The sequence below is a fragment of the Panthera onca genome, chromosome B1 (genome assembly GCF_046562875.1).
Source record: "Panthera onca isolate mPanOnc1 chromosome B1, mPanOnc1 haplotype 2, whole genome shotgun sequence".
Lineage (NCBI taxonomy): Eukaryota > Metazoa > Chordata > Mammalia > Carnivora > Felidae > Panthera > Panthera onca.
Genome location: NC_138342.1, coordinates 67,203,451 through 67,221,934, shown reverse-complemented (window position 1 = coordinate 67,221,934; position 18,484 = coordinate 67,203,451). Strand labels below are relative to the sequence as shown.

General features: G+C 36.6%; 1 protein-coding gene across 4 annotated transcripts in view; it reads right to left on the bottom strand.

The window, feature by feature from the left end:
- Nucleotides 1–2,305: 2,305 nt before the first annotated feature.
- LOC132692371 (uncharacterized) overlaps nucleotides 2,306–18,484 on the bottom strand; it is a 34,383-nt gene continuing 18,204 nt past the window's right edge. For 2 of the 4 annotated variants that reach the window (XM_060654767.2, XM_060654769.2), the window contains 2 exons: nucleotides 15,070–15,228; nucleotides 4,073–4,270 (listed from right to left, as the gene is read on the bottom strand). In XM_060654767.2, coding sequence (XP_060510750.1) covers nucleotides 4,133–4,270; nucleotides 15,070–15,228 — 297 coding nt within the window. In that variant the 3' untranslated portion in view covers nucleotides 4,073–4,132. Of the gene's footprint in view, nucleotides 2,679–4,072; nucleotides 4,271–15,069; nucleotides 15,229–18,484 lie in introns of those variants that run through there. The other 2 variants (XM_078445986.2, XM_060654768.2) reach the window with 2 other exon arrangements.

Below are 18,484 nucleotides of genomic sequence, written 5' to 3'. Positions count from 1 at the left end.
TAGAAGTCTCCTAAATATTTGGGGGGTGGGGAGGGAGGGGCAGAGGGAGAAAGAGAAAGAATCCCAAGTAGGCTTCATGTTGCCAGTGCAGAGCCTGACCTGGGGCTCCCATCTCACAGCTGTGACATCAGGACCTGAGCCTATATCAAGAGTCAGACCACTGAGCCACTCAGGTGCCCCAAGAATATGTACTTATTTAAAATAAGTTAAAATCATCTTTTCAGATTTATTAAAATGTATAGGATATTGTCTAGCAGACTTAAAGCAATTTCTAGTTTAATACATAATTCAATGGAATAGACTTTAAAAAAAGAATGTTTCTGAGGTCCAGCTCTGTCATTTGCCCTGTGATGTTGGACAAATAAAATTTAACTTGTCTAAGCATCAGTTTTCCAACTGAAAATTATTTCTCAGATACGGATGTTTGATGATAGGCATGTGAATGTGCTTTGGAGTTAGTAGTTCTCAACTTTATCGTAAGGTTAAACACACTTTGAGGCCCTATCCCAGCCTTAAGTAGAATCTTCAGGGGGGAGAGCCCAGGCATCTATATTAAGATCCCTGAGTCTGAGAGTTGAAAACCAAAGCTTCATATTTATTGCTATGACCGTGTTTAAGAGCTATGGAGATCACACGTAGGAAAAGGTATCAAATGTTAATACCTATATGTGCTGGGCAGTCTGAATATGAAGAGTATAATGTGGCCAGGCTTGTGGGGACTAGATACACATAGCTGTCTACCAAGATGGGATGAGTGCCCTTTGCAGTTTGCCTGGGCATCTGCTAGGACTTCCCACTTGTGCTTCTGTAACTCTTCTGGGCTTGCCTGGCTATGAACCTTCAGATTTAGTGTAGAGGTCCCTTGAGTTTGGTGAGTAATTTGAGATAAGCAGAAAGGCTAAAAAGGTTCTGGATTACAGAATAGTGTAAAAGCCTTTATAAATAAGAAATAAGGTCAAGGAAGCATTTTTGTGGGGAATGGAGGAAGAATATATCGAGTTTTGGGGATTTAAAATTTAAGGTGTTTGCATGATATCTAAGTGGGTGTATCCAGTAGAGAGTTGGAAAAAGATTTGGAATTCAGAAGAGAGGTTACTTGCTGGAGAAGGCAATATCATGGGAGTAAATAAAAGCACCCTAGAGAGTGTGGGAAATGAAGAGAACCAAAGGCTGAGTTCTGTTGCAGGCCATTTGATGAATGAGTGCACGATTAGACTCCCAAAGGCCTACTCTGCTTTCTGCACCCCCCCCCCCCCCCACACACACACACAAACAAACAGCAAGCAGTGCCTTAATTTGCTAATCCTCTCTCTCACTAGCCCAGTGGAGTCAGGCAAGTGACATAGCTTATCCAGTTTTCTTATCTGTAAAATGGAAATAAGAGTCCCTACCTCAGGGTTGTGAGGATTAAAAAAGAATCTGTAATATAGTTAAGTGTTTTAACTGTCTTTGACCTATTGAGATAAATTCTTTTTTTTTTTTTTTTTTTTTCCTTTTTAAGTAGGCTTCATGCCCAGCATGGAATCCAAACTTGAACTCACAACCCAGAGATTAAGGCCTGAGCTGAGATCAAGAGTTAGATGTGGTTTAACCGACTGAGCCACCCAGGCACCCCAAGATAAATTCAATTTCTAGTAAGATCCAATTACCAGCCCCACTTACAACCCACAAAATCTCCATCAGTGACTGGAGCTGGTGTTGATCATTATCTTTCTTGAATTTATTCTCTGCTGCACAATGTGCCACTTAAATAGGCGTTGTTTTAAATGTGCTTATGATTTTTTTCAGTCTTGCTGCCTCAACTGGAATGTTAGCTTCCATTGGGATTAGGTCCATTTCTTACACTAACGTGTATAGCCACTAATTTCTCAAACATCAGTTATCTCTATTGATGTGGTAACTTACAATAAAATTGTAATGTTTTAGAACTATTTTGGTGCAGAGTGGGAGCTCAACAATGTTTGGATGCATAAATCAATGAAAAGTCTAAGATTGCCTTAATATTTGTTTCTATCTACTCAGGTATTTTCTGACAGATGTAGCATAAATAGCAGATAAACACTCCTTACTAAACGAGTGCTTTTCTTCCTAACTCTTAAGCTCTAAGACAGTTCTAAGACTGGGAAAACCAGCATTATGTGGGACTTAATAGCCTGGAACCAGAGTGATAGCTTGTGTCTTATTTGTGCTGCAAGTGGAGAGGAGCTTGTCACAACATGCTCTTCATTTTTAGGCTCCTGGGTCTTGGCATCCTAATATGTAAAATTGGGGAGGGGGTAGATTAAGTGATCTTTAGGTTCATGTCTTCTAGCAATACATATGCTAGTATTCACTGGCAATCAGGAAACAAATACATTGTTTTATAAATATATTACAGAAATGTAAGGGAGACACATTATATAGACTTTTAAAATAATAGCAAAATACATGGCAATTCTCACAATGCTCTTTAAATTTCTGTCTCCTCCCCCCCCCCCCTCCCCAAACAACCTACCAACCTACAAAAAGCAAAAATATTCCATGTGTCTTATCTGGACCACAATTGAGGGGTCAGATAAGATACTCTGAGTTAAAGATACAGATTTCATATATACAACAGCCAGGACTTGAATTCATAAAATCTCAGCTTTCTAGGTGTGTGACCTTGAACATGTCATTGAACTTGGCTATTTTCTGATCTGCAAAATAAAGATAATATGAGCAAATATTTACACAGCACTTTTCTATGTGCCTTACATTATACTTAATAGTTTTTACTTCTTTATGTCATTGTAAAATTAATGAGACATTCCTCCTCCAAAGCACTTAGTGCATTATATCAGAGTACATATTCAATATAACACCCATTTTTTCCTGACATAAATTACAGAAACTCTAAAGTTTCTAACATTTAAAATCCTTTAAAAAATACTTTGTGCATGGAAAGGTGATACTGTGCTGGAGGAATAACAAGCTTGGTGTCTATTTAAAGTGCTGATACTTGATCATTAGAATTAAAATGAGCTATCTACCAGATAGGAACCCATGTTTTTACTCTTCCCCATGGATCACTAAGTGATTTTTAAAACTGACTTTAGACCTCAAGTTCCCATTTAAGAAACAACTCATGATACCTTGTTACCAACTGCAAAGTGAAGCTGGATGTTTTGGTTATTAGATATCTTAGTGATTTGAGGTTATTGAGTGAAATGTAGGGGGAAAGCTATTAGGGTGGTAAAATGGGACAGGAAATCTCCAGGTTTACTGGAGATACAATACAGCTTCCTAATTTTAAAATCTTTACCCAAGGAAATGTCTAGTATAAAACAATGGTGTGAGTAGTCATTTCAAATGAAAGAATCTGTGGAAGAGGTGATTGTTTATTTCTGGACTGTGTACTCATGTGAAGAGTTATTAATTTTTATTTGTATTTAATTTTAGAGCAAGGGAGGGGCAAAGAGAGAGGGAGAGACAGAATCTTAAGCAGGTTCCATGCTCAGTACAGAGTCCAATGTCGGGCTCGATCCCATGACCCTGGGATTATGACCTGAGCCAAAATCAAGAGTTGGACACTCAACCAATTGAGCCACCCAGGCACCACAAGACTTCTATTTCTAAGGGAATTAATGAGATCACAGTCATTTTTATTCTGAGTAAGAAGGAAAATATTAGGGATTTAATGCCAAAAATGCAATCATTTTTTTCCTGTTAAGTAATAGTTAATGCTTAAATAGCATTTACTATGTGGTAGACATAATTCTATGTGGTATTATTACTAGCTCCCTTTTACAGATGAGGAAACAGACACAGGTTAAACAACTTGTCCAAAGTCACCTGATGGTATCTTGCAGGGTGGAGAGTTAAACTTCAGTGGTCTGATTCCAGGGTTTGTGCTTTTAATCTTAACAAAGGGCAGAGAGGCTGGGGAAGTAGCTGGAGCAGTGGGGAAAAAACTGGCAGCATTACAGAAATGGAAGAGGTACGAAAATTAATAAAGCACACTACAAGGACAAGGAAAAACTTCCAAAACCCTCTTCCTTCAGTCTTCCTACCACTGGAGAATGCTATTTCATAATTGTTGATTGTAGAACTCTCTATTTACACACAACAATTTATTGGTAACTGCTGGGGATGGGGAGAAAAAGGGTCAGGGTCAGGTTGGTATTACATTTGTACTTAAAAGAATGATGATGATTGAGAGGAGAATTACCACAGTGATGATTATAATCTTTCTGAAGTGTTTCCACCATATCCTCCTGAGAATCTTTCTTGTTTTTTGGGACTCTTTGGCCTGAAATAAAAATAAACACAAATTTAATGTTTTCTTTCTGTATCTGGATTAATGGACACACTTCAATACCTAATAAAGCTATGTAAAAGAACAGATTTAGCTTGGTTTTGAGCAATCCCAGAGAGTGTCACAAAGTCTGCACAGCTTTTATAAAATGATGCACCAAGATTCCAGGTGCCTTACTCATTGAGTTCAGCTGTAATTTTATTAATATTAATAAATTAATATTTAATAAATATATTTAATAAATATTTATTATTTAATAAATATTTAATAAATTAATAGAATTTATTAATAAATAATTAAATTAACTCTGTGACTGTGACCAAGTTAATAACTCTTTGAGCCCCAGTTTCCTCATCTTCACTTTATGATTTTACTTAAATGCCACTATCCCTTAAAACCCTATTTAAAATCGCTACCCCCATCTCCATCCCAGAAACCCTATTTCCCTTCGATACATTATTTTTCTCTAAAGTATTTGTCTCTTGGGGTGCCTAGGTGGCTCAGCCAGTTAAGCGTCTTGACTGGCTCAGGTCATGATCTCATGGTTTGTGAGTTTGAGCCTCTGGCTCTGTGCTGACAGTTCAGAGCCTGGAGCCTGCTTTGGATTCTGTGTCTCCCTCTCTGCCCCTAACCCATTTGCACTCTGTCTCTGTCTCTCTCAAAAATAATCATAAAAAATTAACATGTTCAAGGTATTTATCTCTTATCTAACATTATGTAAATCTTATTTATTGTGTGTTGAGAATGTAAGCTCTGCGAAGGCAGGGATTTTGGTCTGTTTCATTGACTGCTGTATTCCCAACAGTGCTTAACGTAGAATACTCCTCTATTTTTCTTTAGCACCCGTATATTGCTATTGAGAAATGTGATGCTATTCTAATTGCCAAGTCTTTGTATTTTCTCTCTGAAAACATTTAAAATCTCTCTTCCTTTTTTAATGTTCTACAATTTCAATATTACATACATGCCCTGCTATGGTCCTTGTTTTGTTCATTCAATCTGGAAACTCGTGTTATTTAGTTCTAGGAATTTTTCTTGTATGCCTCTAATTTTCTCTCGTTTGATTTCTTCATTGTCTGAAACTCCTGTTGTTCATATGTTGGATCTCAGACTGATTCGCTGTCTTATCTTTCCTCTTTCTCTTTTTGCTCTCCTTTCTGAGAGAATATCTCAACTTTATATTATAATAATTCTACTGAATTTAAAATTTTTACTATTGTTTTAATTTCCAAAAGATCTCTTTTGTTCTATGAATAAGCTTTTACATAGCTTTTCATTCTTGTTTCAGGGATGCATTACTTTCTATTATTTCTCTGAAGACAGAGAAAGGTTGGGGAATGGTCACCATATTCAAAGATACAGATACTCAGGATAAAACTTTTCACTTGATCCATCGGATTTTAATATGCTGGTCACTCTGGCCTCAACTGCATATGGTTTCTGAATTTAGACCCTCTCTGGTCTGTTGTCTTTAGGTACTTATTATCCTTTTGTCAGGGGTAAGGAGAGGAAGTGATGTGGCTCTAAAATGTAGGGAAGAGGCTCTGCAGGTAACATGTTCCTTTTAAAGACTTTATACCCAGTCTCCTCTTGAGACTTCTATTGCATGTCTACTTTTACAAGTACCATGTATCTTCAATTTCTGATTCTTTCCAAAGTTCTATGGCCTGGATCAGTTTACATCTTAATGTCTTCTGGTACAAACTTAGGTTTTGAGGTTTTTGCTACTAAAAAGGTTAAAAAGTACTCATAATTGGTTTTCTAGCTTCCAAAATTGTTGCCATCTCTTACCTGTTGTCTTTTCCTTTGTTTTTTGTCCTAGTAATTTATACATTAAAATTCCTAATTATTGCTTTACCTATAATTTTATTGGAATTTTGAGTGTATGCCAAGATAAATGTATCTGTTTAATTTGTCAAATAAAAATCCATGACCCATATTTATCTGTAGGCAGACTGAGAGAAAGCTTACTGGCCTTTTTGTTAAAAAGCCAAATGGGCTTTTTTTTTTTTTTTCCCCCTTTAAAAAAGCTTATTTATTTTGAGAGAGAGAGCACTTGTGCACAGGTGTGAGCATAAGCAGAGCAGGGGTGGAGAAGGAGAGAGGGCTCGATGTCAAGAACCATGAGGTCATGACCTGAGTTGACAGGAGTTGGAAGCTTAACTGACTGAGGCACCCAGGTGCCCCCAAATCAGCTTCTTAAGGACATTCAGTAGTCTTTTATATAAAGATCAAGGGAAAAAGAGAGGTAACTAATTTTGCAAGTCAAAAAATAGAGGTTTTTGTGAGAATGATTATGTGGTATCTGTGTGAAAAATATTCTGAGAAAAACTGTAAAATACTTCAAATATGTTTTATTGAGCTGCTTCTACTCAACTGTCCTCAAAGAGGAAGTCATTTTTTTCTTCATATAATCATGTATGCATAAAAGTGGGATTTGTTTGGAAGGTAAGGCAGTAAAGTGAAATAAAATCTCTTACTTTTTTTTGCCATATTTTTTGTGGGATTTAGATGTTGCCACTTACCCCATAAAAAAGACAAAATCTAATAAATTAATAGATCTGGCAGTATGGTAGACTAAGTAATCCCATAACCCTCCTGCCACTATTACTACTCAGAAATGCTAGATAAAATATAATAAGCAAACTTAAATTCATAGCAGAATTGGGAAGAAAGTCAGAGTACAGCCTGGTGCCGAAACTTAGGCAAACAGTGAGAAATTGCACTTCTGGTGCAGCTTGTCTGGATTTGAGAGGGTGAGGACATTGGTTTCTGTCATCCAGGGCTTGGGATTTCACTGCCCACAGGCACAGCAGGCTAATCTCTGGGCTCCATGAGGAGAACATGGAACTATATTGAATTTTCATCTTTCCTGCTAACTAGGCTCAAAACTTTGGAGTCTTCCTTAACTCCCTCTCACCACACATGCAATCTGTCAGCGACTCCAATTTGTTCCACCTTCAAAATGTATACAGAATCCAACCACCTCTCACCACTTGTACTGAACTAAATATTCATTTTATGTTACCTACACTTTTACCACTTTCTTTGCTCTTTAATTTTTTGCTGAAAGTCAGATTTCTCCTCAGAGAGAATTTTCCAACTACCTAAAATACCTCCTTTAGAATTTCCTTAGTGCAGATGTGATAAACACAGCCAGCTATCCACTGCAGACTTTAGTTCCCCTCTCATAATGTAGAATTATTGCTGGCAAGGACTCTCCAATCACAGACCACATTTATCAGGCTCTTCACCCCACTCTGTGCTGTTTCCCTCTCTGCCTCTTGTACGTATGCAAAGCTGTAAGACTAATTCTTACCAATAGGTCGTGAGTAGAAATGATGGTGTCACTTTTGGGCTGAAGTGGCTATAAGCAAATATGCTTCTTCCACTCCATGTTTAACCAACTGCCACCTGAAATGGAAAGACTCTAAGGCCCCAGGCAATGGCAGAGTCACAAAACGGAAAAAGCTTGGGTTCCTGGATTGCCATGTGAAATTATGCCCACAGAAAACCTGTTTTAAATTGTTATGCAACCAAGAAATAAACCTTTATTTAGTTCAACAGTTAGTGTTTCTCTAATACTGCAGTTGGTAGTAGGATGAGATGTTATTAAAAGAGTCTAAAACATGTGGCATTGGCTTAACCATCAGGTGGTAGGCAGTGAAGAAACTGGTACTAGAGGCTGGAAAGATAAAGACCTATATTCTTCAGAATAAAACACTGGATAGTTTTACCAGTGCCTGTGACAACTTGGAAGGCAAATTGCCTATTGAGTCTTTCACTTTGGAAGAAAATGTTGGAAAACAGAATGGTAATGGTGTGAGTTCTTGTTACTGGCTGCATTTATCAAGGTACCAACTGGCTGGTTTGCAAGAAGAAATGAAAAAGGAATAGGGTGAAGAAATGTGGAACACTGAAACATTAGATAAGCTTGTTTTTTTGGTCCAGAAATAGAAATATTGAAAAGGTCTTTAATGACAAACGCCCATTAAGAAGATTCTGTCCTCCCTCGATAACAGAAAAACTCCAAACCTATTAAAAAAAAAAAATGGGAAAAGGACTTGAACAGACTTTCATCAAAGATCTATAAATGGCCAATAAGCATGCGAAAAGATGCTCAACATCATTAGTCATTGAGGGAATGCAAATCAAAAGGAGATGCTAGTTAAAAAAGTGAGATGCTAGTTCATACCCAGTAGGATGTCTATAATTAAAAAAATGGAAAATAACAAGTGTTGGAGAGGATATGGAGAAATCTGAACCCTCTTACATTACTGGTGGGTACTTGTGGCTACCCTCTTACATTACTGGGTTCAACCACTGTGGAAAATAGTTTGGAAGTTCCTCAAAAAGTTAAACACAGAATTACCATATGATATAGCAATTCCATTCCTATGTATACACACAAAGGAATTGAAATCAAGTATTCAAACAAAAATTTGTACATGGATGTTAATAGCATTATTCACAATAGCCAAGGCAGAAACAACCCAAATGTCCACCAAATGATGACTAATAGATAAGCAAATAGGGGTGTATCCATAAAATGGAATATTACTCAGCCACAAAAAGGAATGAATTACTGACATATGCTACAACATGGATGAACTAGGAAAACATGCTAAGTGAAAGAACCAGCCACAAAAGACCGGATTGTATGATTCTATTTATATGAGATAGCCAGAATAGGTAAATCCATAGAGACAGAAAGTAGATTAGTGGTTGCCAGGGCCTGGGGAATAATTGTTTAATGGATATGAGGTTTCTTTTTGGGGTGACAAAAATGTTTTGAAACTAGTAAGGTGTTGGATATACAATACTGTGAATGTATTCAATGCTACTGAATTGTATACTTTAAAAATGTTAATTATACCTTATATGAGTTTTACCTCAATTAAAAAAAAAAAAGATTCTGCCCGGTGGTGGAGACGAGGTTAAGGGTGCAATATGCTTCCTATCCAAGCCTAATGGCCTCAAAGTAGTTGTCTTTAAATTGAGAGGGAGGCATGAGGGCAAGGAGCAGGAGCAGGAGCAAAGAAATAACCGGGTTTCAGAATATTGTCCAGAAAAGAACTTTACATGTGGATACAGGCACTTGGAAACGACTAGAAGCAAAAAGATTCAAAATCAACCAAGTTTTGAAATGGAAAATAAAGCAGAACCTGGTCCTTTGAAAAGACCAAAACAAAACAAAACAAAAAACAACTTGATTAAAATAATTGAAAGGCTAAGAATGAGGAAATTAAACCAACCACAGGCACAAGACAAAAGTTAAGAATACAACCGCATATAGCATATAGTATAAGTTTTTATACACGGCTAGAGTCAGTCTTTTGAGGCAACAAAGGTAAAACTATAGCAGTGAATCCTACAACACATACAAACATTTAATGTGAAATTTGTCATATTAACAGGTTTAAGAAGAAAAATCTATCTCAATTAATGTAAAGATAGCATTTGATACAATTCAACCCCCTTTCATGATAAAATTTCTTAGCAAATAAAGAATAGAAAGGAAGATTTATAAGTTGTTAAAAAGTATCTATCAAAATCTGAATGTAAATTTAATACTTAATTGGGAAGCATTAGAAATATTCATTTTAGGGGCGCCTGGGTGGCTTGGTCGGTTAAGCGTCCGACTTCGGCTCAGGTCATGATCTCACGGTCCGTGAGTTCAAGCCCCGCGTCAGGCTCTGTGCTGATAGCTCAGAGCCTGGAGCCTGTTTCGGATTCTGTGTCTCCCTCTCTCTCTGCCCCTCCCCTGTTCATGTTCTGTCTCTCTCTGTCTCAAAAATAAATAAACATTAAAAAAAATTATAAAAAAAAAAAGAAATATTCATCTTAAATTGGGAACAAGTATTTCAGATATCACCATTTCTAGTCAATATTTTACTGGCATTCCTAGATAACATAGTAAGACAAGCAAAAATAAATAAAGAGGGGTGCCTGGCTCTAGGTGGAACACGTAACTCTTGATGTTGGGGTTTTAAATTGCGTACAAGTATTTCAGGTATCACCATTTCTAGTCAATATTTTACTGGCATTCCTAGATAACATAGTAAGACAAGCAAAAATAAAGAGGGGTGCCTGGCTCTTGGTGGAACATGTAACTCTTGATGTTGGGGTTGTGAGTTTGAGCCCCATGTTGGGTGTAGAGGTTACTTAAACAAAAAAAAATTAAAAAATGAATATATATGGGAAAGGATGAAAAAAATATAGTCATTATTTAGTATATGATAAAATTTTTATGTAAAAATGCAAAGAAATCCATAGATAATATTACCATGAAAGTTCAGTAAGATTTAGGATACAACATTAGTATGCAAAAATTGATTGTGTTCCTATTAATCAAAAAACAGAGTCAGAAAGAGACCTAGAAAAATGGAGACCTAGCACATTCAGAGATGTGAAAACAATATTTTAAAGATGTCAATCCTCCCCACATTAATGTAATTCCAACTAACATCCTAAAATTGTGTGTGTGTGTGTGTGTGTGTATGTGTGTGTGTAACTCAAGATGTAGATTCTAAAATTCACTGAAAGAGAAAGCAAGACTTGCTAACACAATTTTCAAAAAGTAGAATACCATTCACTATAAGATATTAAGACTTCTTATAAAACCACAGTAATTAAAACAGTACAGTACTGGTCCAAGGATAAAGAAATGGATTAGTAGATATTAAATATGTATAGGGAGGGGCACCTGGCTGGCCTACTCGTAAGTGCATGTGGCTCTTGATCTTGCGGTCATGAGTTCAAGCCCCACGTTGGGTATGGAGATTACTTAGATAAATTAAATAAAAAGAAAAAAGAATAGAGTATATATATATATTTACATATACATATATGTACATACATATACATATATACATATATGTAAATATATATATAATTGGCGTTACAAACCAAACTTGGAAAGGCTGAGTGCTATTCAATAAATGGTGTTTGGGCAACTGATTTTTTGTACAGAAAATTATAAAATTTTGATTCCTACATCATACTCTATGCAAAAAACAAAATTCCAGATGTTTTAAAGATCCATGTTTAAGAAGCAGAATTTAAAACTTTTAGGAAACAATGTAAGAATATCTTTATAACTTTGGGAAAGGAAGGAGTTCTTTTTTTTTGAGAGAGGGAGGGAGAGAGCGCTAGCAGGGGAGAGGGGCAGAGGGAGAGAGAGAATCTCAAGCAGGCTCCACACTCCGTGTAAAGCCCAATGCAGGCCTTGATCCCAGGACCCTGGGATCATGACCTGAGCCCAAACCAGGAGTTGCATACTCACTGAGCCACCCAGGTGCCTCAAAGGAGTTCTTAAACAAGACCCAGAAAAGCATAAACCATGAAGGACAAGACTGATAGATATATTTGCCTAGATGAAAGTTAAAGACTTCTTTCCTAAAAAAGGTATTTTACATAAAGCTGAAAGCCAAGCCACATACTGGGAGAACATATTTACACTTTATACAACTAAGTATCAACAACTAAGAATTGTATACCATTTTTTATCCTTTATTATACATTAGTATTTTATGTATTTCCTATAAATTATTTTAAAAGATAAAGATTCACATTAGCAAAATGGGCAAAGGATATCAACAGGCAGTTAGTTCACAGAACAAATTCTAATAGTTAATAAACATAAAAATTGTTCAATGTCATTCAAAATTAGGAAAACACAAATTAAGACAATAGTTATCTTCTTTCCCTTACAGATTGTTAAAAATCATAATCTCATAATCCCAAGTATTAGAAAGAATGTGGGGCAACAGAACTCTCATATACTACTGATGGAAGTATAAATGGCACAACACTTCTTAAGGAATTTTGAAGTATTTAGTTAATTTAAAGATGCACATATTTTAAGATCCAGCAATTTCATTTCTCTTTCTACATATAGCAGAGTGAGGGTTCTACAATGAGATCAAGCATCCCAGGGAGTTGCGTGAGATGCTCCACTGGAAAGCAGGAAATTAATTTTAGAACTTCTCTTTGTTTATTTTAATCAAAAAAATAGGAAGGGAATGAACATGTATTAATGTACAACATATGGATAGGTGCTGACACCTTCCCTAAGTGTGTACGTAAAATGATACATGAGGACGCTTAAGGTTTTTTAGGGGTAAAGTGTAAATTCCCTAGTGACAAAGAGTTGACCCCTGCCTACCCCTTTATCCATTTACCTGTAGTGTATTGCAATTCCTATAATTTACATGCATCTGGGGAAGAGAATTTATGGGCAATATTATTTAGTTTTAACTAAACTAAAAAGTACACATGTGGCTTAAAAATTCTACCAATAAAGGGGTGCTGGTTGGTTCAGTAGGAAGAGTGTGCAACTCTTGATCTTGGGGTTGTGAGTTCATTACTTAAATAAATAAATAAACTTAAAAAAAATTATACCAATAAGGCAAACATAAACAACAAAAACATGGCAAAGAGGATATATCTCTTCTAGTTTGAGTATTTCATCTGCCATATTTAGAAATAAAAATATAATGATTATAATCAGATCTGACTTTTAATCACAATTACTATTAAAAACATTCTTATTAATATTTTTCTTAATCGGAGAGAAACAGTTTTAATCTTCTTAAAAAGCCAAATTATTTAATATTTTATTTCATCTTCATCCCATTCTTTTAATTACTACTTTCCTATATGCTTTATATTATATAGTGTTATTATAGAAGAATATATAATTTAGCTATATATCTAAATGCATTCTCAAGAATGCACTTGTAAATTTGTAAAATTACAAATAAGTATGCATGACCAAAAAACTCTACAGATCACTGTCTTAGAAACAGTTTTGCAGGGGAACCTGATTGAGGTGACTCAATCAGTTGAGTGACTGACACTTGGTTTTGGCTCAGGTCACGACTCATAGCTTGTGAGCTGGAGCCCCACATCAGGCTCCACACTATGGCCCTCCCATGTGCACTCTCTCTCTCAAAATAAATAAACAAAAAGAACAGTTTTGCAAAAGTGTACCAAGAGATATGAATAAGTTGTTCAAAGCAGTATTGTTCATAATAAAGTTAGAATCTACATTAATGTTTATTAAAAGGAGAAAAAATAAGTATACTGTGTTTATGTATTTTTAAGTTTTTTACATTTTATTTAGAGAGAGAGAGAGAGAGAGAGAGAGAGAATGGGGGATGGGCAGAGAGAGAATCCCAAGCAGGCTCTCCACTGTCAGCGCAGAGCTGGATGTGGGGCTTGAACACACGAATTTGAAATTATGAACCTGAGCTGAAATCAAGAGTCAGTGCTCACTTGACTGAGCCACCCAGACGCCCCCGACTACGTTTACTTAAATAGTAATGATATGCTGTCAGAAGTTAAACTGATAAAGCTAAGTGTGTCCAAATAAATACAGTTCATAAACATAATGTTGAACTAAAATCTTATGTTTTAGTTCATTATATGTACATTATAATGTCACAAACATAAAGTTAAAAATGCAAACTAAGAATGTAGATACATATATACCTACAGATACAAATCAGGACTCAAGCATACAAATGATTCATATCAAATTCATGATAGTGGTTCTGGTGTGGAAGGGGAATGGGCTTGGGAAAGGTACACAGGGACTTTAATCATAGTCTAATTTCTTTTTCAAATTTTTTAATGTTTTTTTTAAAATTTATTTTTGAGAGGGAGAGAGTGCGAATGGGGGAGGGACAGAGAGAGAGGGAGACACAGAATCAGAAGCAGGCTCCATGCCATCAACGCAGAGCCTGATGTGGGGCTCGAACTCATGAACTGTGAGATCATGACCTGAGCTGACATTAAGAGTCGGACGCTTAATGGACCGTGCCCCCACGCGCACCCAAAACTATCTTCTAATAGAAAATTTTGAACACATACAAAAATTGACAGAATGGTATAAAGAAACCCTATATACTCAACATCTAGTTTTAACAATTATCAACTTATGGCCAATTTTGTTTCATTTATACCTCATTCTACTCCCCCACTCCTGAACTATTCTGAAGCTGATCTCAGACATTACATAAATTCATTCAAAATATTTTAATATGTATTTCTAATAAGTGACTTTTTAAAAACATAACCATAATACCATTATTACATCTAAAAACCAATAATATTTCTTACTGTCATCTAATATCCAGTCAGAATTCAAATATCTACTTATTCATGAAGTTGTAAATGTTCATGTTTAGAGTTTGTTTGAATCAAATTTCAAATAAAGACCACACACTGAAATGATACACCTTCTAAATCCATTTTTTTGGTAAGTTCTCCCTCTTTTTTTTCCCTTGAAATTTATTTGTTGACTAATCTGTGTGTTTTTTAATGTAAGAAATACATCTGTTATGCAAATAAGTACCTCCTACTTTAATGGGTTTTAAATTTTCATTGTTTTATAATTAATACTTTAGTTGCATTCTTATAATTTTTTTTTAATTTTTGTTAACATTTATTTATTATTGAGTGACAGAGAGAGACAGAGCATGAGCAGGGGAGGGGCAGAGAGAGAGGGAGACACAGAATCTGAAGCAGGCTCCAGGCTCCAAGCTGTCAGCACAGAGCCCGACGCGGGGCTCAAACTCACAAACCATGAGATCATGACCTGAGCTGAAGTCGGACACTTAACCAACTGAACCACCCAGGAGCCCCTATAATTTTTTGATAAAGCCATAGTTTGGTGACATAGGATTATCTCACAGTATTCCTGATATTCCTCACAGTATTTCCTTTTGGCCATTTGTCTCAAGTCCTAAGACACTGTTTGGATATCAAGACAGGTGAACATCACTTACAGTTGTTTGGAGATCATCAGTTTTATCAGTGAAGATATTCAATCTTTCTTCATTTTCCAAAATTTCATCAATATTTTTGGACATAATATTTTTTACTTCAGTTACTTGGCTCCTCAGTGTAGATATTGAGCTATCACCTTGATTTTTATTGTATTGCATCTATATAGAAATGAAATATAATACAAATATTATTTTCTATAAATAAAATCTATGATAATAGATTGTACAAATTAGAACAAAAGTGTCAAAGGCGCATTTCAATTGTATTTCAGCATAAGGAATCAACTAAACTTCAACTTGTCCCACCTTAATCTTGCTAAAAAAGGGGAGAGGGTGGATGGAAGAGTGATATTTCAATATATTCAATCAGTGGTGGAAGTCTTTTTAAAAATTTAAGTTGTTTATTTATATATTTATATAGACTTTTAAAGAGAAGTTTTAGGGGTGCCTGGGTGGCTCAGTGGGTTAAGTGTCTGACTTCTGCTCAGGTCATGATCTTGCGGTTGGTGAGTTTGAGCCCCGCGTCAGGCTCTGGGCTGACAGCTCAGAGCCTGGAGCCTGCTTTGATTCTGTGTCTCCCACTCTCTTCCCCTCCCCCACTCATGCTCTGTCTCTCTCTCTCTCTCTCAAAAATAAACATTGAAAAAATTTTTTTAAATAAAGAGAAGTTTTAGGGTCATAGTAAAATTGAGTGGGAAGTATAGAGTTCTCACATACCCCTTATCCCCTCCCTACACCCCTCCCCCTCCCCAAAGCTCCCCATCAACAACCTGCACTAGAGTGGTACATTTGCTACAATGGATGACCCCACACTGATGCATCATTATCACCCAAAGTCCATAGTTTACATTAGGTTTCACTGTTGGTATTGTACATTCACTTGGTTTGGACAAATGTATACTGACATGTATTCACCATAATACAGTATCACACAGAACAGTTCCACTGCCCTTAAATTCCTGTGTTCCACCTATTCATGCCTCCCTTCTCCCTAAGCCCTGGCAACAATTGGTCTTTTTACTGTCTCCATAGCTTTGTCTTTTCCAGAATGTCATATAGTTGGAACCAAGTACTGGCTTTTCATATTGGCTTCTTTCACTCAGTAATATGTATTTTTTTTTAAGTTTATTTATTTATTTCAAGAGAGACAGAGACAGATCGAGTGGGGGAGGGGCAGAGAGCTAGGGAGACAATCCCAGGCAGGCTCTGTGCTGTTAGCACAGAGCCGGGTGTGGGGCTCCACTCATGAAACCATGAGATCCATGACCTGAGCTGAAACCACGAATTGGACGCTTAACTGACTTGAGCCACCCAGGCGCCCCTCACTTAGTAATATGTATTTAAGTTTCCCACATATCTTTTCATGGTTTGATTTACTCATTTTTTTTTTAGTGCTGAATAATAGTCAATTGTCTGGATGTACCACAGTTTATCCATTTACCCATGGAAAAACATCTTGGTTGCTTCCATGTTTTGGCAAGTATAAATAAAGCTGCTATAACATCTGTATGAAGACTTTTGTGTGGACATTACTTTTCAACTTATGTAAATAACAAAGGTGTGGTTGTTGGATCATATGGTAAGAGTATGTTTAGTTTTGTAAGAAACTGCCAAACTGTCTTCCAAAGTGACTGTAGCATTTTGCGTTCCCATCAGTAGTGAAGAAGCATTCCTACTGCTCTACTTCCTTGTCAGCATTGGTGTTGTCAGTGTTTTGAATTTTGGCCTTTCTATTTAAAAATTATTTTCATGTTTATTTATTAAAATTTTCTTTAACGTTTATTTAGTTTTGAGAGAGAGAGAGACAGAGTGCAAGCGGAGGAGGAGCACAGAGAGAGGGAGACACAGAATCTGAAGCAGGCTCTAGGCTCTGAGCTGTCAGTATAGGGCCCAATTTGGGGCTTGAACTCACAAACCATGAGATCATGACCTAAGCCGAAGTCGGAAGCTTAACCGACTGAGCCACCCAGGTGCCCCTAAAGTCTTTATTTTTAAAAGTAATTTCTACAACCAACATGGGGCTATAGCCCACAACCCTGAGATCAAGAGTCACATCCTCTACAGACTGAGCTAGCCAGGCACTCCTTTAGCCCCTCCCCCCCTTTTTTTGAGAAGGAGAGAGCATGCGCATGTGCAAGTGAGAGTGGGGGGAAGGGCAGAGGGAGAGGGAGAGAGAGAACCCTAAGCAGGCTCCACACCCAGCATGAAGCCTGACTCAAGGCTCCATCTTACAACTGTGAGACCATGACCTGAGCCAAAATCAAGACTTGGACACTTAACTGACTGAGCCACCTAGGCGACTCTGGCCCTTTTTTTTTTTTTTTTTTTTTAATTTTTTTTTTTTAACGTTTATTTATTTTTGAGACAGAGAGAGACAGAGCATGAACAGGGGAGGAGCAGAGAGAGAGGGAGATACAGAATCTGAAACAGGCTCCAGGCTCTGAGCTGTCAGCACAGAGCCCGACGCGGGGCTCGAACTCACGGACCGTGAGATCATGACCTGAGCCGAAGTCAGACGCTTAACCGACCAAGCCACCCAGGCGCCCCTCTGGCCCATTTTTAAATCAGGCTGTTTTATGTTATTGTTGAGTTTTCAGAGTTCTTTGTGTATTTTGGATAACAGATGTATCTTTTGCAAACATCTTCTCCCAGTCTGTGGCTTGTCTTCTCATTCTCTTGACAATTTTTTGAAACAACCTTACAATCTGTCTCTTAATTGGTGTATTTAGATCATTAACTTTATTATTATTATTTTTTTATAGAGTTTATTGTCAAGTTAGCAAACATACAGTGTATACAGTGTGCCTTTGGCTTTGGGAATAGATTCCTGTGATTTATCACTTATATATAACACCCCAGTGCTCATCTCAACAAGTGACCTCCTCAATGCCCATCACCCATTCCTCCTCCCCCCGCCTCCGCCCCTTCAACCCTGTTTGTTCTTTGTATTTAAGAGTCTCTTATGGTTTGCTTCCCTCTCTGTTTGTAACTACTTTTTTTTCCTTCTCTTCCCCCATGGTCTTCTGTTAAGTTTCTCAAATTCCACATATGAGTGAAAACATGATATCTGTCTTTCTCTGACTTATTTCACTTAGCATGATACCCTCCAGTTCCATCCACTTTGTTGCAAATGGCAAGATTTCATTCTTTTTCATTGCTGAGTAGTATATATATATATGTATATATATATATATATATATATATATATATATACACACACATATATATATAGTAGTACAGTAGTATATATATATATATATATATATATATATATATATATATACACTACCTCTTCTTTATCCATTCATCAATGGATGGATATATATATATATATATATATATATATATACATACACATACATATACTACATCTTTCTCCATTCATCAATGGACATTAATGGACATTTGGACTCTT